Here is a 21,949-nt window from a genome sequence, read left to right on the forward strand (position 1 = left end):
CTCTCTCTCTCTCTCTCTCTCTCTCTCTCTCTCTGGCTCTCTCTCTGGCTCCTGTTTCTCCTGAATTGTTTTAAAATCATGAATGTTTTCTTCATTTAAATGCTATGCTGGTTTCTCCTTGAGCCTACTTTTGACGGATGACGAAAAAATGTATGAATAAATTAAGAACACTTTTTTGGTTGCTTATCATGTTCATCTCTCTCCCCCTCTCTTCTCCCAGGGTGCTGTTTTGTCACGTTTTACACACGGAAAGCTGCCCTTGAAGCCCAGAATGCACTGCATAACATAAAGACCTTAACAGGGGTGAGTGTGTGTTCACGGCCCACGCTGCCCTGCTGTCACGCAGTGTCAGTGATGACCAGGGGACATCTCCCATTACTGTCACGTCACACACTGTGGCTGTCTGTATGGTGTGTGTGTGTGTGTGTGTGTGTGTGTGTGTGTGTGTGTGTGTGTGTGTGTATAGGCCTTTACTCTGTCACTAACTGCATTTAGATGCTTATTTGTGTCATTTGTGTCTGACTACATTATGTATTGTGTGTGTGTGTGTGTGTGTGTGTGTGTGTGTGTGTGTGTGTGTGTGTGTGTGTGTGTGTGTGTGTGTGTGTGTGTGTGTGTGTGTGTGTGTGTGTGTGTGTGTGTGTGTGTGTATAGGCCTTTACTCTGTCACTAACTGCATTTAGATGCTTATTTGTGTCATTTGTGTCTGACTACATTATGTATTCTGTGTGTGTGTGTGTGTGTGTGTGTGTGTGTGTATGTGTGTATGTGTGTGTGTGTGTGTGTGTGTGTGTGTGTGTGTGTGTGTGTGCTGTAGGGGCCTTTCCTCAACCAGACTCCTGCTGCTGTCCTCTGTCCCTGTGTGTATATTAAACACAGTGGAGTGATAGAAGAGCAATAGGATTTTGTCTCGGCTCCCCTCCCAGGTTCTGGAAGTCTCTAGCTGCTCCTCTGGGTTTAACAGGCCCCTGGGCCACGGTTACTCCTGCTTGGGGTGTTGGAAGGCTGCAGCCTTGGCTGTTCTGAGGCTCTCGAAGCCTTTTGATTAGAGGGAAGGGAAGTCTGTACACTGTATTTCCTCTGTTGGTTAGTGGATGGACCTATTGGGTTAGAGAGGGTGGATATGAGGGTGGATATGAGGGTGGATATGAGGGTGGAGGGCGGATATGATACGTCACATGCTCTAAACATTTTAGGATTAGGGGAACGTGAAATTACCGCCCTCCCTCATTTCCTCTGTCCCTCTGCCAACTCCTCCTCCCTCTGTCCCTCCTTTCCCAGGCAGGTAACACTCTAAAACGAACACAGGGCTGAATCAATAGCACCATAATCAAATCCATTTGAGCGGTTTTGGGAGGTCATGATTAACTCATTTAAAATGGCCTCCTCTGAGATCTCCAAGGCAATGCAGCACTGTGGATATGTTTAAATTTGACTTTAATAAAGTACTGACTGACCTTCCTCTGGGAGAGAGGGAGAGCTGGAGGGATGTAGTGGGAGAGAGAGAAAGTCCATAAATGCTTTATCGTTGAGTGGAGGTAGAGAGGTGGACAGAGAGAGCAATGGACAGAGAGGTGAGCTAAGGAGAGGACGGAGTGATGAGGAAAGGATAGAGGGAGAGCACAGTTCGCTTTAGGGCGAGGCAATAAATGAGTTCAGCTAAAAAGCAATCCGTGCTTGTTAGCTCTCTGTCTCTCCCTCTCTTGTAAAAGGCAGTAGAACCATGTTTATATTGGCTCTCTGTCTCTCCCTCGTTCATTCTTGCGCTCTAAACTGTAGGCCCTGACAGGGTGAGATCCAATCACAGCAGTTGGACGGCGGCCATATTGGACGAGAGCGGCTGGCAGAGCTGAACAGCGGCCATATTGATTTAGGGCACACACAGGAACAGTTGAATGGCTGCCATGTTTGAGTACGGCGTTGTGTGTGAACAGTCTGGAGAGAATGTGGTAGTGACTGTAAACGTGGCTGTTCTGTACAGCCCTGCATAGTACTCCTATACTCCCCCCATCTCCAACACGGAATTCATCAAAACAAAGGCCTAGACTGCCATCCACATATTGGAGTGACACACTGTAGAAAAGCAGCCTCTCTCCTCTGCCAACTCCCTGCCTGTCCCCCCCCCCTCTCCCCTCTCTCTCGAAGCCTCCAGCTTTGGCAGCAGACTGCAAGTGCTGTGTGTGTGTGTGTGTGTGTGTGTGTGTGTGTGTGTGTGTGTGTGTGTGTGTGTGTGTGTGTGTGTGTGTGTGTGTGTGTGTGTGTGTGTGTGTGTGTGTTTCCATGCACGTGTGTTGTGCTTGTGCTATGATGTGTTAATGGAGATCTTACTGAAACCTGCACAGGTCAGAACAGGGACAGGACGTATGCCTAAGTGATTCCCACACACTCTGACACACACACACACACACACACACACACACACACACACACACACACACACACACACACACACACACACACACACACACACACACACACACACAAATACTGTACCTCCTCCCCTCCCCAAATCTGCCAAGTAGCTTTAGATGAGTGAAAGGAGGCGGGGGGGACTCTCTTTTAGAGGTACAAAAACTTAAAGTAAGAGTTTTCTTTCTAATGAACAGCTAATGAAGCTCTGGGGACTGTGGGTGGGGGGTTGGAGAAATGAGGGTGGAGATGGCTGGTCGGGACACGTAGCTAGGGGGGGCCCGCTTCTCTTAGAGCCTCTAATGTCACCACTGAGCTGTGCTTTAAACTGGCCCCAAAACATCTATCTACTGAAAACATGCCCGCAGCTCCTTCTGCAGATATTTAAGAACATAATACCCTCCCCTGCAGCACAGCCATCCGCAGTCTGGACCTCAACACACACACACACACACAAGTAGTCACACTACACGCACAGCCAGAAGCACACACTCCCACACACATACACTACCGTTCAAAAGTTTGGGGTCACTTAGAAATGTCTTCTGAACTCGTCAGTCTATTCTTGTTCTGAGAAATGAAGGCTATTCCATGCGAGAAATTGCCAAGAAACTGAATATCTCGTACAACGCTGTGTACTACTCCCTTCACAGAACAACGCAAACTGCCTCTAACCAGAATATAAAGAGGGGGAGGCCCCGATGCACAACTGAGCAAGAGGACAAGTACATTAGAGTGTCTAGTTTGAGAAACACAAGCCTCACAAGTCCTCGACTGCCAGCTTCATTAAATAGTACCCGCAAAACACCAGTCTAAACGTCAACAGTGAAGAGGCGACTCCGGGATGCTGGCCTTCTAGGCAGAGTTGCAAAGAAAAAGCCATATCTCAGACTGGCCAATAAAAAGAAAAGATTAAGATGGGCAAAAGAACACTGGACAGAGGAACTCTGCCTAAAAGGCCAGCATCTCGGAGTCGCCTCTTCACTGTTGATGTTGAGACTGGTGTATTTGTTGTAAAAGTATTTTTTAATTCACAGCCCAAAACACATATTTTTATTTGAATCGACCAAATTGTATTTGAAAGTATTTTCAAATACTTATTTTAAATACTACTTTCAAATACCTGGGTTTAATGCATGGGAGTGTATTTGAGTATTTGAAATGAAATACCTGAAATACTATTGGAAAACAGGTCTGACACAAACACAAATACAAATGTGAGTTAAAGCCTGTCGGCCCGTCCGCCAGACAAGGTTGTCTGAGATTTTCCACTAAATTGAACTCTTTCATCAGCGGCTGACAGATGTCTAGATGGCTGGTGTCTCCCCACGCCAGCGCCCACAGCATGGCACAGACTGCCTGTCACACACACACACACACACACACACACACACACACACACACACACACACACACACACACACACACACACACACACACACACACACACACACACAGTCTGTGTGGCTGGGGGGAAGAGAGGGGGGGAGGAGGGAGAGAGAAGGATGTGTGAGAGCTAATCTAGGACACGTCCTTTCTAGTGCCCTCCAGCAGCTCTCTCTCTCTCTCTCTCTGTCCATTTCTCCATCTCTCCCTCTCTCTCTGTGTGAGAAAAACGCTGGATGAAAAACGCCTTTGATTCATAGTTTTTCTTTCAAGGATATTTCATTCTCACTTTGTCGGGGTGGGACGAGGGTGGGAGAGAGGGGAGGAGGGGTGAGTTCAGACGTGATCAGTCGAGCCCCGTGTCCTTGATGCAGGCTGATCAGAGTGCTGCAGAGCGTCAAGTTTGATAAGGAGAGTGGGGCTCATTAAAAAGCTGCACTTCACAGACCACACACACACACACTTTGACACACTCACACACTTTGACACGCACACAGTTTGACACACTCACACAATTTGACACACACACACACAGGTCCCAACCATGTCAGCCTTTCAGATGGTGAGGTAATTATTATACTTCAATGTCACATGAGTACAGACTCGTCCTGTAATGAATGGCCCATCAATTCGAAAGGCCAAAGAAATGAACCCACACACACACACACACACACACACACACACACACACACACACACACACACACACACACACACACACACACACACACACACACACACACACACACACACACACACACACACACACACACACAAGTAGTCACAATACTAATCAGGAAGAATTCAGGACTGAGTTAGGAGATGCTGAGGGTGGAGAGGTGTGGACTGGAGGAAATCACAACAGTCAGAGTGGGTGTCAATGCGTGTTGAAGTTAAAGTAGGAATGGCAGCTCTCCCATCACATTGGGCCCTGTCTGTGTTGTTTGTTCAGGTGTTGACACGTTTCACGTGTCCCTGCCCTCTCACCAAGAGCTTTCAGAACGCCACTTATGGAACAGCAGAGAGAGGAGTCTGGCTCCCTCTCTGGAAAAAGGGATGAGGTAACCCTCCCTGGACTGATAGCTAGGCTGCGTCCTAATTGACACCCTGTCCACTATATAGTGCACTACTTTTGACCAGGAACTATAGGGAATAGGGTGCCATTTTGGACGCAACCCTGGAGTTATTTTGTGTAAAAATATGACAGTTCTTGCCGCTGCATGTGGTACCAGAGGATATGTCATAATGAAGCCTGATGTGATATGAACAGTGAGTAACCTTGGAAATGTTTGCGTGGCCCTCTGGTTTGAAACAGCTGAACCGTGGTATAGGATATTAAAGATGTGACGTCGTAGGTCTGTACCATCAGTCACTAATGCATCCCCGGAGACTGGCAGCAACGGTGCTATGAACTGAAAGGTTATACCTCACACTGGCACCGCTTAGCCTAGCCGACATTTTAGAGTGGTCTCGAGCTCTGACACACAGCTGACTATTCTGAGGACGGAAGAGCAAAGTGTGTGTGTTTGTGTGTGTCTCGTCTTTTAATCCCACTCAATACACACATTATACTAGCCACTAGACTAAGTAAACAGCAAGTTACCCATCCCTCATTGCTAATGTCACACACACTCACACACACTTATACACACACCAAGCCAATCCCACAGCTCTGTGTCATTACAGACGCTCATTATAGAAATCCATTTAATTAAGGGCTGTAATTGCCAGAGTGAAGCCCAAATGCTATGGCAAACAGGGCTGGAGAAAGTAATCCCCATCGACATTACGTCCGCCTCCCGCCCGTCTCAGTGTGTGTACACTTATTTAACCAAAAAATAAATAAGAATCGCTTGTTTCAAATGAACTTCCTCTCCTCAGCAGGCTGGTTTGAGAGAGGAGAAGAGGAGAGAGCTGTGTAATGAAGGCTAACTATGTTAAATACTGTGAGTACTTAGCAGTAGGACCTTAGCGAGCCACGCCACATAGCTAATGCAGCATTCCCCCAGCCACTCAGCACCCAGGCTTGGGGTTAATTGTTTACTGAGGGAAATAAGTGGGGATAATGTGGGGTAACTGTGTGAGAGGTAGTGGTGACGAGAGGGAACATAGAAGGCAGAGATAATTGTGTGTTAGGGTGAATTATAGATGTCTAGTTGTATTTAATTCTGTCGTGAGTGTGTAGGGAATGGAAATGGCCGGAATGCAGATGGGCACAGAATGTATTTTTGTCTGTAAAAATCATGTTGAAAGAGTGTGTGTGTGTGTGTGTGTGTGTGTGTTGACCACAGTTATTGACTCCCCACTATGAGGACCATCTGTCTGTCTCTGTGTCACTGCCTCTACCTCAACCCCACAGAGGAGAGAGGGATAAGTAGGCTGAGGGAAAGAGGGATAGAAAGGGATAGGTAGAAACTAGACAGAAGAGTGACTACAATATGTAGTGTTGCTACTATGAGATATGTACAGTTAAGTGTGTGTGTGTTGCTGAGGAAACTTGGTGTGTATGATACCAGGGTGTTCAGTGCAGTACAGTAGCTGAGAGCTTCTATTGGCTCACACACTAGTCAGTTGAAAGTGTTATCGAGGTGCTGACTGCTGGCAGCATGCAGGACTCAGTGGGGGTTTCTCTACACACACACACACACACACACACACACACACACACACACACACACACACACACACACACACACACACACACACACACACACACACTTACTGTAGACACACACACACTCATACACTCACACACTTACTGTAGACACACACACTTTGTGGCAGCCGGACAAGTTGAACTCTGACCTTTAAAGCCCAGAGGCATTCCTCGCGGACCGGGGGGTCAGAGGGGTTTGAGGAATGGGGTACACGCTGTAGGTGAGAGGGTGAACGTTAAATGCTGAGGGGTATTAGGTTTCTGGCACGTTGTGTCCTGGAAGGAAATGTTTAGAGGGCAATTGTCCTAGAACACAGTAGTGTTGCATAGCGTTGGTTGGGTAGGAAACAGTATGTTAGTGATAAGGGGATAATACCCTGCTGGAGAGGTAATGTTTACCTCCATGTCATCAGCTACTCTGACTGATAGACACCTCGATGTCGCCGCCAGAAGAGCTGTCACAGAACGGGCACTGCATGGCATGCCCCGACTAGCCGACTGGAAATCAGGAAGAGGGGAAAGAAGAGATGTTTCCAAGTGGACTAGGGTCACAGTCAATAATCTAATTACCAACTACCATACCAGAGGGAAATGTCACCAGTGTAGGCCGCATTCTCAATGACGCAGCTTTAGATGTTTGGTTACTGAGAAAGGGGGAAACAAGTCAGGGGGAGGCTTGGGGTGTCATGGTGATTGGATGAAGAGTGACCGCAGTAGGTAGCTCCAGGGCTCTCAGTAAAGAACCAGCAGTGTGGAATTGCGGGGTAGTGGTGGAGCTGCATGAACGCATCACACCCCAGGTCTGAAGCCTGCAAGGTCTTCTGGGTAGACAGATCTGGGAGACGAAGGATGGCATCTAGACAGAACTTTCTGAGAGAGTATGAGATGCAGAGGCAGGGATAGCCGCTAGCCAGCGCCTGTAGCCTGAGGATGCAGTTATTTCTGTACTGTAGCCCTCCAACATATTATCCACTGGCACTCTCTCACACTCACAAATCAAATGTATTTATAAAGCCCTTCTTACATTAGCTGATATCTCAAAGTGCTGTACAGAAACCCAGCCTAAAACCCCAAACAGCAAGCAATGCAGGTGTAGAAGCACGGTGGCTAGGAAAAACTCCCTAGAAAGGCCAGAACCTAGGAAGAAACCTAGAGAGGAACCAGGCTATGAGGGGTGGCCAGTCCTCTTCTGGCTGTGCCGGGTGGAAATTATAACAGAACATGGCCAAGATGTTCAAATGTTCATAGATGACCAGCAGGGTCAAATAATAATAATCACAGTGGTTGTTGAGGGTGCAACAGGTCAGCACCTCAGGAGTAAATGTCAGTTGGCTTTTCATAGCCGATCATTCAGAGTATCTCTACCGCTCCTGCTGTCTCTAGAGAGTTGAAAACAGCAGGTCTGGGACAGGTAGCACGTCCGGTGAACAGGTCAGGGTTCCATAGCCGCAGGCAGAACAGTTGAAACTGAAGCAGCAGCACGGCCAGGTGGACTGGGGACAGCAAGGAGTCATCAGGCCAGGTAGTCCTGAGGCATGGTCCTAGGGCTCAGATCCTCCGAGAGAGAGAGAGAAAGAAAGAAAGAAAGAAAGAAAGAAAGAAAGAAAGAAAGAAAGAAAGAAAGAAAGAAAGAAAGAAAGAAAGAAAGAAAGAAAGAAAGAAAGAAAGAATTAGAGAGAGAATTAGAGAGAGCATACTTAAATGCACACAGGACACTGGATAAGACAGGAGAAATACTCCAGATATGACAGACTGACCCTAGCCCCCCGACACATAAACTACTGCAGCATAAATACTGGAGGCTGAGACAGGAGGGGTCGGGAGACACCGTGGCCCCATCCGACGATACCCCCGGACAGGGCCAAACAGGCAGGATATAACCCCACCCACTTTGCCAAAGCACAGCCCCCGCACCACTAGAGGGATATCTTCAACCACCAACTTACAATCCTGAGACAAGGCCGAGTATAGCCCACAAAGATCTCCGCCACGGCACAACCCAAGGGGGGGCGCCAACCCAGACAGGAAGATCACGTCAGTGGCTCAACCCACTCAAGTGACGCACCCCTCCTAGGGACGGCACGGAAGAGCACCAGTAAGCCAGTGACTCAGCCCCTGTAATAGGGTTAGAGGCAGAGAATCCCAGTGGAGAGAGAGGAACAGGCAGAGACAGCAAGGGCGGTTCGTTGCTCCACACACACACAGTCTTGTACAACTAACCTTGTGGGGACCAACATTATTCAGTCCCATTCAAAATCCCCACCCACTCACTCACTCACTCAGGGGGCTATAAACCAAAATGGGCACTATGGGTCCAGGGAGTGAATTCAGTTGAATTGACACTACTGGTGACACTGGGGTGCTGGATGTAGGAGTGTTGTGGAAAATGAATGGTCAATGTATAAACATATTGTAAAAAGAACGAAAGAGAGAGAGACAGACAGATAGAGAGAGACGGACATATCGAGATGGGGGAGACAGAGACAGACAGAGACAGACAGAGAGAGACGGACGGGCAGGGGCAGAGACAGACAGAGACAGACAGAGACAGACAGAGACAGACAGAGACAGACAGAGACAGATAGAGAGAGACGGACGGGCAGGGGCAGAGACAGAGACAGAGACAGAGACAGAGACTGACTGACTGACTGACTGACTGACTGACTGACTGACTGACTGACTGACTGACTGACTGACTGACTGACTGATAGAGAGAGAGAGAGAGACGGACAGATGGAGAGAGAGAGACCGATAGAGAGAGACGGACAGATGGAGAGAGAGAGACCGATAGAGAGAGACGGACAGATGGAGAGAGACGGACAGATGGAGAGAGACGGACAGATGGAGAGAGAGAGACCGATAGAGAGAGAGAGATGGACAGATGGAGAGAGAGAGACCGATAGAGAGAGACAGACAGATGGAGAGAGACCGATAGAGAGAGACGGACAGATGGAGAGAGACGGACAGATGGAGAGAGACCAATACAGAGAGACGGACAGATGGAGAGAGACGGACAGATGGAGAGAGACAGACAGATGGAGAGAGACCGATACAGAGAGACGGACAGATGGAGAGAGACAGACAGATGGAGAGAGACAGACAGATGGAGAGAGACCGATAGAGAGAGACAGACAGATGGAGAGAGACAGACAGATGGAGAGAGACCGATACAGAGAGACGGACAGATGGAGAGAGACAGACAGATGGAGAGAGACCGATACAGAGAGACGGACAGATGGAGAGAGACAGACAGATGGAGAGAGACCGATAGAGAGAGACAGACAGATGGAGAGAGACGGACAGATGGAGAGAGACAGATGGAGAGAGACCGATAGAGAGAGACGGACAGATGGAGAGAGACAGACAGATGGAGAGAGACCAATACAGAGAGACGGACAGATGGAGAGAGACAGACAGATGGAGAGAGACCGATACAGAGAGACGGACAGATGGAGAGAGACAGACAGATGGAGAGAGACCGATACAGAGAGACGGACAGATGGAGACAGCTAGAGGATCAAAGCGCCCTGCCACACGGTGACTGTTCAGGCTTAGCCAGGGGCATTATGGGTAAGACAGGGTACAGACAAAGACACACACACACCACAGCTGGTGAGAGCCCAGAAGATGGATCTCTGCTGTGTGTGTGTGTGTGTGTGTGTGTGTGTGTGTGTGTGTGTGTGTGTGTGTGTGTGTGTGTGTGTGTGTGTGTGTGTGTGTGTGTGTGTGTGTGTGTGTGAGTGTGAGGTGGGCAGAAATAGAGTCAGTGTGATTGATACTGGGCTAGATTTAGAGAATTACTGTCATTGGTCTCTCTGCAGATCAAACAAGCACCTCATCTTTCATAAAGGAGAGAGAGAGAGAAAGAGAGATTGTATATAGACATAATATGACATTTGAAATGTCTTTATTCTTTTGGAACTTTTGTGAGTGTAATGTTTTCTGTATATTTTTCACTTGCTTTGGTATATGTAAACATATGTTTCCCATGCCAATAAAGCCTCTTGAATTGAAATGAAATTGAGAGAGAGCGAGAGAGAGAGGTGTGGCAGCCATCTTGTCTGTGAAGTGTTTGCATGTTCACATTTTCAAAAAAACACTCATCAATCAATCAGCTCCATTCAACCTCTCTAAACCTGCAACAAGGGTACGAGGGACACACCTGGACATGTCTGTCACAGTGTGTGTGTTTCCTACGCAACGTTCTCTTTAGTGTGTGATCTGTTGTGTTTTTCAGTGGCCAGTTTGTATTGTGTCGGTGTGCTGTGACCAGTCAGTGTGTGTGTGTGTGTGTGTGTGTTGTGACTGAAGTGTGTGTCTGATGTAGTGTGTGTGTGATCTCTGAGTGTGTGCAGTCCTCACTAGGTGTGTGTGTGTGAGTCGGTATAGTATTGTAAAGGTGGGTTTGTCCTGTCTTTTCCAGATGCACCATCCCATTCAGATGAAGCCTGCAGACAGTGAGAAATCAAACGGTGAGTGATAACACACACTGGGTTGAGTATTACGTGGTCGGTGGTGTGTGTATGTGCTTCAGTGTCTCTGTGGCTCAGTGATCCTGTTTCAGAGAGAGAAAGAGAGATGTATGAATTATTAAAGTGCTCTGGGAGGGGGTCAGGGAGAGTTTAACTGTTTTGGCCCCACAGTGAACCAGCCTTTCTCCCTGCGTCTCTCTCTCTCTCACTCACTCACACACACACACACACACACACACACACACACACACACACACACACACACACACACACACACACACACACACACACACACACACACACACACACACACACACACACACACACACACACACACACACACAAACACACATACACACACACAGACAATTGGCTCTATTAGAGATACGGTTCTAAACCCATTTATCCAGCCATAACGCTTTACTGCATCTGAGAGAAGCCAGACAGGGGCCATGTCCCAATACTAATGAATAGCCTCTTTTCCTCATCCACTGGACCACTGAAAGTATAGAAGGATAGAGGGCAATAATATTGGGACACATCCAGACGGAACAGTACTGGCTGAGCTCCACCCAGAGAGAGACAGAGTAGTGTCATAAACCCACTGACAGCACACAGGCATCACTTAAAGCTTAATAAAGCCACTCGTAGCAGCATCTTCTAGACTCGACCCACGAAGGAAACGCAATGCACTCGAAACATATAGATCCATCCATATAAGGCATGATGAGACCTTAATAATGCTTTACCGCTCCAGACATCTTCTGTGAGGTTATGAAATAGGACTTGGTAAGATATATCCGTCTAGGTAGCGATGACCTTAGTAAAGCTCCAGCCATCTGTAGATGCAGTCATCATCTACTGTAATGGGAGATAGTAAAGCACGGCCATATGAAATGTATCCGTCTTTTTAATGAGAATACGTTCCACAAACCTTTATTGGAGTTGCTGTAACCATGATGAATTGTCGTTAAGCGGTTTGTTGCTTTAGTCAATCAAGAGGTGTGTGGGCGCGCGCGTCTTCGCCGGACTGCTGTATCGATAGCCCGTGTTCACTTTCCGCATTCTTTCTTTCTTGAAATCTGATCTGAAATCAGTAAAACGCTGTTTCTCTGCTTCCCAATACGTCACTAACTCGGACTCAGGTCGGCTAACAGATGTTTAGTCACCGTTGAGGATATCTCTGCTGTTTCTCCATATCCACTCCCAGTTAATTCATTACAGTGCTGATAGTGAGCGAACGTATACAGACGAGTTGGAAGCCTTTGAAACAACACTTATCTTCCCTGCGTGTCCCAGTGTTATTTTTTTAAACGCACAAACAATTCAAACAGCAAAATAAACAAGTGCTCTATTGATTTCCCAGAGTGCAACAGACCGCTTATCTCTTTCGCCTCCCGGTAAGAGCTGACAGTTTCCTCATTAAAAATGAATAGGATTAGCATTACTCTGAATGGTGAGCAACACATACACACACATTCTCTCTCTTGTCTCTTTCCCACGGTCATACACGCGCACACACACACACACACACACACACACACACACACACACACACACACACACACACACACACACACACACACACACACACACACACACACACACACACACACACACACAGAGACAAGAAACAGTAGTCTCTGTCTGTCTCTCTCTCTCTCTCTCTCACACACACACACACACACACACACACACACACACACACACACACACACACACACACACACACACACACACACACACACACATACACACTGTTACACAGGCCGAGGTATTGCAAGATAAATGGAGCGATTGGGTCAGAGAGAAAGGAATTAAACAGGAGGAGGAGGGGCAGGCAGACACAAAGAAACCCGGAGAGATGGGAGAGGAGGAGATAGAGAGAGAGAAACGAATAGAGGGAGAGAGAAACGAGAGGGAGAGAGAAACGAATCGAGAGAGAGAGAGAGAAACGAATAGAGGGAGAGAGAAACGAATCGAGAGAGAGAGAGAGAGAGTCGCACAGAGACTTGGTGTTGAAGTGGTAATGAGACATTGATCACAGTCTGCAGATGAAATGGTGAGACTTTCTCGGTCTCTTTCTTCTCCTTTTTTTTCTGTTTCTCACCCATGTGAATGTCTTCCTCTCTTCCCCTGCAGCGGTGGAGGACAGGAAGCTGTTCATCGGCATGGTGTCGAAGAAGTGCAATGAGAACGACATCCGAGTCATGTTCTCTGCGTTCGGACAAATCGAGGAGTGCCGGATCCTGCGAGGGCCCGACGGACTCAGCAGAGGTGTGTTTCTTGGGCTCCGTCCATATACACACTCACCCCAACCCCTGACCCCCTCCTCCCTTACCCACCATCCTTTTCACCCCTCCCACCTCTTTATATCCACCCCCTATTCAGTTCTGAGCCCCTCATCCCTCCCCTTACAGTTCTCCTCTAGGCAGAAAGAGAAAACATGTTCTCCCTCGCTATTGGCCAACCATAGAGCTACTACGCAATCAGCAGTGCAGTGTCCCCCTTAGTCAATCTCCTCTTCATTGGAACAGGGAACACCCCCCCCCCCCCCCCTTCCTTTTCCTTCTTCCCTTCCCTCCCTCTGCCTCACTTCCCCCCTCACCCCCTCCAATCCCCCTGCCTCACTTCCCCCCTCACCCCCTCCAATCCCCATGCCTCCCTTCCCCGCTCACCCCCTCCAATCCTCCTGTCTCCTCTCCCCCCTCCCTCTGTGGTATCTATGTGCTGAGGAGATGGGCTGGGGTCTGCCAAACCAAACTGTCTGTCCTGCCCGGCATCACACGAGGCTGTCACTGTCATTGTCACACATGTTTATGTGGATGTGTCGGTTGTTGTGTGTTTTTCTGTGGATGTTACCATTGTTCTTACTGTTACTGTTGACCGTCTCTCATTATCTGAAGGTCTCTTCTTCTTCTCTCCTCAAGGTGCCTCTAGCCACTAGCGGTCTCTAATACTCTACTGTCACACACACTCAGTCCTCCTGTCCCTTCATCCTCCTCTCTCTCAGTCCTCCTGTCCCTTCATCCTCCTCTCTCTCAGTCCTCCTGTCCCTTCATCCTCCTCTATCTCAGTCCTCCTGTCCTTTCATCCTCCTCTCTCTGTCCTCCTGTCCCTTCATCCTCCTCTCTCTGTCCTCCTGTCCCTTCATCCTCCTTTCTCACAGTCCTCCTGTCCTTTCATCCTCCTCTCTCTCTGTCCTCCTGTCCTTTCATCCTCCTCTCTCTCTGTCCTCCTGTCCCTTCATCCTCCTCTCTCTGTCCTCCTGTCCCTTCATCCTCCTCTCTCTGTCATCCTGTCCTTTCATCCTCCTCTCTCAGTACTCCTGTCCTTTCATCCTCCTCTCTCTCTGTCCTCCACTATCCTTTCATCCTCCTCTCTCAGTCCTCCTGTCCCTTCATCCTCCTCTCTCAGTCCTCCTGTCCCTTCATCCTCCTCTCTCTCAGTCCTCCACTATCCCATCATCCTCCTCTCTCTCAGTCATCCTGTCCCTTCATCCTCCTCTCTCTCTGTCCTCCTGTCCTTTCATCCTCCTCTCTCTGTCCTCCTGTCCTTTCATCCTCCTCTCTCAGTCCTCCTGTCTCTTCATCCTCCTCTCTCAGTCCTCCTGTCCCTTCATCCTCCTCTCTCTCAGTCCTCCACTGTCCCATCATCCTCTTCATCTCTCTCTCTGTTCTGCACTATTCCCATATTTCTATTACACATAATCATCCTATTTTACATCTCTTCCTCACTCCCCCAATCACGTGTCTGTTGTCCTCATGAATATTAGAATCTCAGGCTGTTCCCCTTTACTGCACATAACCTCCACAAACCCCAGGCTTCCTAACAGCCTGTCAGATCAGTCCTAGTCCAGCCTGGTCCAGAGCAGTAAATACATGAAGCAAAGTGAGGCTGCAGATAAATAGGCCTTCAAGTGGGTCTGCCTGTCCCACCTGGCTCTGCACTAACACGGAGCTGCTATTAAACCACAGTATCAATCAGAAGCCTGTTCTTTTCCGCCACCCACTATTAATAAAATATGGATCACACCACTGGTGGATCCACGGCTGGGCCTGGGGAGCTACCCTACATTCATGAAAGGACTGTTCTCTTTCTCCTCTCCTATCGGAGCCCGTTGCATGACGACAGAATGCGGCCTGCTAGATATTTATAGCGTTGGCTAGGCGGCTAAATCCCATCTTCTTCGCTGGATGATAAAAAACATACTGGAATGGAAAGAGACGCTTTTATCAGGTCATTTTTAGCACTGACCTTAATATGGTTCAGTTCAACAGAGGGGTTTATTTGGGGTATCGAACGAAGGAAAGGGCTCAGAAACGAAGGAATGTATTTTGGTGGAAGAAAGAGAGAATGTCTGTCTTCTATTGTAAAATGCCTCATTGGTTCTATGGTATAACGGCCAGGAAACAGTATTTCAATGGAGAGTCCACAGGAACTGCCTGGCCTTTTAATGAGAGTTGGTGAAAGACTGAGTGTAGACGGCCTTAAAAGACCCAGTCTAGCAGGTCACCTTAACCGGTGGATTCTCTCTGTTAGCACAACATCTGGGTCATGTACTCTAAGAGGTTTTTCAAGCTATTTAAAAAATTTGGGCCCATCTAGAATTACCCCATATTAGTTTCTGAAACTTGCTCAAAGATGACCGACCTTGGCCTTTCTCAACTGATGCCAGATCAGCAAGACCCTGGACAGTAAGAGTCTTCTCAAACTTGAACCCCAAGGCAACTTCATCTGCAGCATCTTGCTACAGCACAGACCTAGTTAGGTTTTATTGGTACTGTTAGGCAGGCCCATAATGAATAGTCTAGACTATCCCTAACCCTCAACCCCGTTCTATCACAGAGGACAAGACAATCATAAAGGTAGAGGATGAATCACAGACACTCATCTGTTCTCTCCTTCATTCCCTTCCTCACTCTAATCTTCCTCCCCTCCATCCTCTCTCACACACACACACACCCTCGCCCATTCACTCACTCGTACTCTCTCTCTTTCTATCTCTCTTCCCATCCGTCCACCCCCACCCCATGCACACAGTTCTGACTAGATGACCTGTCTGCTAGCGAGCTAACTGTATCCTATGCAGTCGGCTAGCTACAAAGTGTGTGTGGAGTGGGTCTGGGGATGGCTGTGCTACTAGTGCTAGCATGGCTCAGTGTGTGTTAGCGTGTTAGCGTGTTAGCTTGGGGGGTGGGGGTGTTGAAGCTCTCCTCCAGTATATTGACACTGCCTCTCTCTGATCACTCCCCAACCAACAGGCCTCAGCCAGCGGGAAGCCAACGTTAAGGGTAATACCATTTAATTTAATACTAGACTCTTACCCAACAATTACGATCCCACCAATCAAACTACAAACCGCCAAATAGTTAAGAGTTCCCAAAGAATGTGCATCATTCTGCCCGCCACACGCACTCTCCCTCCCTCCCCCAAGATTTGCTCAATTTGTGTGATTTTCTGTGATGTCTTTTCAGAACGCATTCTTCATAGAACCCTAGAGACGGTTTGTCACAGTCGTCCCACCCCCCGCCTCCCTCCCCTCTCTCTCTTGTTTGTTCATGTCCCAGAATAGGACCGCAAGGGGAGGGGGGAGAGAGAGAGAGGGCGGAGGGGGCATCCAATCAGACACACAATGCAGGCCTAATGAGTTCAAATCGTTTTAATGCAAATTGGACAGATTTACATTCTCTAGAAGAGTGGGAGGATACTAGTACAACCAGTTATTTCTGTGTAGGAGCGAGAGAGAGCTGGGCAAAGAGAGAAAGAAAGAGACTGGGGAAGATGAAGAGGGAGGGAGCTTCAACCACCCCACCTCATCTCAATGCTCAAGTCATCAACAGCCATCCCCATTGGCGCACCACAACCTGCCAATCAAAAACTCTGATTGATTCTGATTGGAGCTGGCCTATTTTGGATGGGGTTGGGTGTGGTCGTCATGGCGCTAGCTGTGCTCTTTGGCTGTTGTTCCTTAGCAACCTGAAAACACTGTTGTCTGCTTGTTTAGTTCTCTGTACAATCTCTGTTTTGGGTTTATAACAACGACGTGTCCAACCCTTTTGTCTTGTTTTGTTTTTTCTTGTCTCCTCCTCTTCCTCCTCCCGTTCCTTCTCCTCTCCCTCTATCCCATTGTCCCCTCCCTCCTCCCGGCCTCCCTCCCTCCCACCATCTCTCCATCCCTCCCTCCCCTCCCTCCCTCCCTCCCTCCCTCCGTCCCTACAGGATGTGCGTTTATCACGTTTTCTACCAGGGCTATGGCACAGAATGCAATCAAAGCCATGCACCAGTCTCAGACTATGGAGGTACTGTACCCTCGCCCTTTCTCTTCAATTTCCTCTCTCCGTCTCTCTCTCACTCTCTTCATCTCTCGTCATCTCTCTCTCTCTCTAGATCTCTCTCTCCATCTCTCTCTCTCTCCATCTCTCTCTCTCTCTCTCTCCTCGTCTCTCGTCATCTCTCTCTCTCTCCGTCTCTCTCTCACTCTCTTCATCTCTCGTCATCTCTCTCTCTCTCTAGATCTCTCTCCATCTCTCTCTCTCTCCATCTCTCTCTCTCTCTCTCCTCGTCTCTCGTCATCTCTCTCTCTCTCGCTCTCTATCACTCTCTCAATCTCTCTATCCGTCTCTCTCTATATTGCTCTCTATCACTTGCTCAATCTCTCTATCCATCTCTCTTTTACTCTCTCTCTATCTCTCTCAATCTCTCTCCATCTCTCTCTCTCTCTCTCTCTCTCTCCATCTCTGTGTGATAGAATCTGTCACATGCTCATCATCCTTTGGCCAAATATGTCAAAGTAGGACAAAGAAGAAAAGTCACTTTCAAAACTCTCTCAGTCACAGCAGTCATTCTTCCCAGAAAAAGAAATAACATAAAAGCTTTTGGAAAAAAGTGTCAAAACAGACAAGGTAACATAAGCAAGGACCCCAGATCACACTGATCAGCCTGACTGGCTCTGTTAAGGATGTCACACTCCTCAGAAAGAGAAGAGATGAGACAGGCAGCATTATAGACGCCCACATTTAGACAGGACCCCCATCAGTGACCCTATGACCTCTCCATTGGGAGTGTGTCTGTGGGTTGTGGTGTCCTTGTCAGTTTGTAGGGTTTTTGACAGTAGGAGATGACAGGGATGTGATTGCAGGAGAATTACAGGGCCAAGGTCAGACGTGTGTGTGTGTGTGTGTGTGTGTGTGTGTGTGTGTGTGTGTGTGTGTGTGTGTGTGTGTGTGTGTGTGTGTGTGTGTGTGTGTGTGTGTGTGTGTGTGTGTGTGTGTGTGTGTGTGTGAGAGAGAGAGATCTGGTAATGACAGTGTATTAAAGACAGAGATTGACAGTCACCTTAGTGGCTCTCTCATTATGGATGATGATGATGGTAGCCATCCATATTGATGTGCTGTGACCCTGACAGTGTGCATGTGTCCGTGCTTGTATGCATGTCTATGATGTCTGTGTCGTGCGGTGTGTGTGTGTATGACTTTGTGTTGCAGTGTGTGTGTTTACCCCCCATGTTGCTCTTAATCAGTGTTCCCTATTTATACTATTATAACCTTCTGTACCTTGGCCCAGTTAACTTTCCCAATATCCTCTGCTTTTTAACACACACATAAAGCCCTAAACAGGAGGCAGAGATCGAAGTGGACAATGACAATGGGGAAAAAGCTTAATTTCCATGTGAAAAACATGCTGCTGACTAGCTCTGGGCAGGACCCAAATTGCTGCAGCGTTTTTGTAACGTCCCCAGTTTGCAATTTAAAAGTAATTACTTTGGGTCCGAATGAGGATTGGTAAATAGAGTTTGGTTATTGTCTTGGCTCTATCGTCCCCCACTGTTTTAGATTGTGTGCCTGTGTGTTTGTGTGTTTGTGTGTGTCTGTGTGTGCGCATTTCTATGTGTATTTGTGTGACTTTGCCTTTCACTAATGGCCTTGTCACTGTCGTATCCATTCTCATTATAGTCTGGCATTCAGGACACACACACACACACACACACACACACACACACACACACACACACACACACACACACACACACACACACACACACACACACACACACACACACACACACACACACACACACACACATACTTTATAAATGTCAGGGCATTATGAAAGTGGATATGAACAGGACAGGTCATTTACGAGAAAGCACATTCATTTACAAACCCACGAACACACACACACACACACATTCACGCATGCGCACACACACACACACCAGAGAGACAGAGAGAGAGAGCACAGCGGATGTTGACTGTTCCCGGTGGAGAGAAGTAGGGCAGACTAATATGGTTGTATTTGTGTTACTCACGGTACTCTGTATTGCCTGATGATTTGTGGCTGTGTGTATAATATTCATCCTGCCTATAAAGGCTGTTTGATTGGTTAGAGGGCTGTTCTCTCTGCTCTGGCTAATATCAGGGCCGGCTCCAGGTATAAATGACCTAAGCAAGCAACATTGTTTGAGGGGGAACTCAGTCGGGGTCTCATCTTACTGTTGAGAGGTAGAATACGCAAGGTGCAATTTCAACATTTGGTTGTGCAGGAAATTTGCTTTAAAACTGCCACTTTTTCTCTCCATCCCATGGCAAAATGGCGAGAATTGCAGGAAATTAGCTGTACAATGACTAAGAAAGGGCTCTGCCCCATGGCAAAATGTGTAGAATTGTATGACATTTGTTATAAAACGGCAACATGTTCTCTACTCCCCATGGCAAAATGTACTTTAAAATGTAAATGTTTCTCTCCGCTATCAAGAGGGGGGCCAAAATGTTTTGTCCCCCACAACCAAATCTCGCTCAGGGCCCCCAAAAAGCTAGGGCCGGCCCTGGCTAATATTAGGACTTCTAGAGACTGAGGCTACACACAACACAGCAAATGGAGTGTGAGTGAGGAAACACTGCCGTGTATGTTTGGAGACTGGACAAACAAGACAAGTTAATGGGAGAAAAAATAGGGATGGAGGGATGGAGAGATTGACACAGTGAGGGAGATATAGCAGAGAAACAGACGTCTCTGTGTCTGCTATTTACCACCAGCCCATTAAAACTAACAAGCTCATAGTCCTATAGACGGGTTTGTTGTTTAGTAACAAAACTGACGCATTCGCAACTATGGGGCAAAACAGACAGTTGGCTTAGACTGTTGACAACATGTAAACTATATTTCATCTCCAATGTTTGTTGAAATATATATATATATATATATATATTGCACAATGAGCAATTGTCTCTCAAATACACTACATGACCAAAAGTATGTGGACACCTGAACATCTCATTCCAAAATCATGGGCATTAATATGGAGTTGGTCCCGCCTTTGCTGCTATAACAGCCTCCACTCCTCTGGGAAGGCTTTCCACTAGATGTTGGAACTGCAGGGACTTGCTTCCATTCAGCCACAAGAGCATTAGTGAGGTCAGGCACTGATGTTGGGCGATTAGGCCTGGCTCGCAGTCAACGTTCCAATTCATCCCAAAGGTCTTCGATGGGGTTGAGGTCGGGGCTCTGTGCAGGCCAGTCACGTTATTCCACACCAATCTCGACAAACCATTTCTGTATGGACCTCGCTTTGTGCACAGGAGCATTGACATGCTGAAACAGGAAAGGGCCTTCCCCAAACTGCTGCCACAAAGTTGGAAGCACAGAATCATCTAGAATGTCATTGTATGCTTTAGCTTTAGGATTTCCCTTCACTGGAACTAAGAGGCCCGAACCATGAAAAACAGCCCCAGACCATTATTCCTCCTCTACCAAACTCTGCAGTTGCCATTATGCATTCGGGGAGGTAGCATTCTCCTGGCATCCGCCAAACCCAGATTCGTCTGTCGGACTGCCAGATGGTGAAGCGTGATTCATCACTCCAGAGAACGTGTTTCCACTGCTGAGTCCAATGGCGGCGAGCTTTACACCACTCCAGCCAACGGTTGGCATTGCGCATGGTGATCTTAGGCTTGTGTGCGTCTGCTCGGCCATGGAAACCCATTTCATGAAGCTCCTGACGAACAGTTCTTGTGCTGACGTTGCTTCCAGAGACAGTTTGGAACTCTGTAGTGAGTGTTGCAACTCAGGACAGACTATTTTTACGCCCTACATGCTTCAGCACTCGGTGGTCCCATTCTGTAAGCTTGTGTGGCCTACCACTTCGCGGCTGAGACGTTGTTGCTCCTAGACGCTTCCACTTCACAATAACAACACTTACAGTTGACTGGGGCAGCTCTAGCAGGGCAGAAATTTGACGAACTGACTTGTTGGAAAGGTGGCATCCTAATCACTGAGCTCTTCACTAAGGCCATTCTACTGCCAATGTTTGACTATGTAGATTGAATGGCTGTGCACTCGATTTTATACACCTGTCAGCAACGGGTTTGACTGAAATAGCCGAATCCACTAATTTGTGTCCATATACTTTTGTATATATAGTGTACATCATCACAAAACAAGACATGGTATCAAGAACAAGATTAAACTAGCACCTTCGATTCCCCAAATGGCAGCTTCTTGTCATTGTTGCTAGCGAACTGGCCATCCAGAACCACAAAAACACACGGCATTCTGAAGCCCCATTGTCACCTAACCCGTTTATATGTATACGTCTGACTGATCATATAAGGCTGCATATATCATCCCCTTATTTAACCTTTATTTAACTAGGCAAGTCAGTTAAGAACAAATTCTTATTTTACAATAACGGCCTACTCCGGCCAAACCCTCCCGTAACCCGGACGACGGTGGGACAATTGTGCGCCACCTATGGGACTCCCGATCACGGCCGGTTGTGATACAGCCCGGGATTGAACCAGGGTCTGTAGTGACACCTCTAGCACTGAGATACAGTGGCTTAGACCGCTGCGCCACTCAGGAATACTTAGAGTATTCTATCTATCATCAATCTATTGCATTTACATATTTTTCCATTAATTTTATTACTTTTTTTACATTTATTTTTTACGTTTTAGTCATTTAGCAGATGCTCTTATCCTACTAATGTTGAGCCCTGTTTTATTAGGAGGGAGGGAGAGAGAACA

The 21,949-nt window shown here is 47.6% G+C and overlaps 1 protein-coding gene across 5 annotated transcripts in view; it reads left to right on the forward strand.

The window, feature by feature from the left end:
* Positions 1 to 21,949, forward strand: part of LOC120049350 (CUGBP Elav-like family member 2) — a 77,325-nt gene that overhangs the window by 33,469 nt on the left and 21,907 nt on the right. For all 5 annotated transcript variants that reach the window (XM_038995607.1, XM_038995608.1, XM_038995609.1 and 2 more), the window contains exons 2-5: positions 221 to 303; positions 10,874 to 10,922; positions 13,065 to 13,199; positions 17,145 to 17,224. In XM_038995607.1, coding sequence (XP_038851535.1) covers positions 221 to 303; positions 10,874 to 10,922; positions 13,065 to 13,199; positions 17,145 to 17,224 — 347 coding nt within the window. The remainder of the gene's footprint in view (positions 1 to 220; positions 304 to 10,873; positions 10,923 to 13,064; positions 13,200 to 17,144; positions 17,225 to 21,949) is intronic.

The sequence above is a fragment of the Salvelinus namaycush genome, chromosome 6 (genome assembly GCF_016432855.1).
Source record: "Salvelinus namaycush isolate Seneca chromosome 6, SaNama_1.0, whole genome shotgun sequence".
NCBI classification, from domain to species: domain Eukaryota; kingdom Metazoa; phylum Chordata; class Actinopteri; order Salmoniformes; family Salmonidae; genus Salvelinus; species Salvelinus namaycush.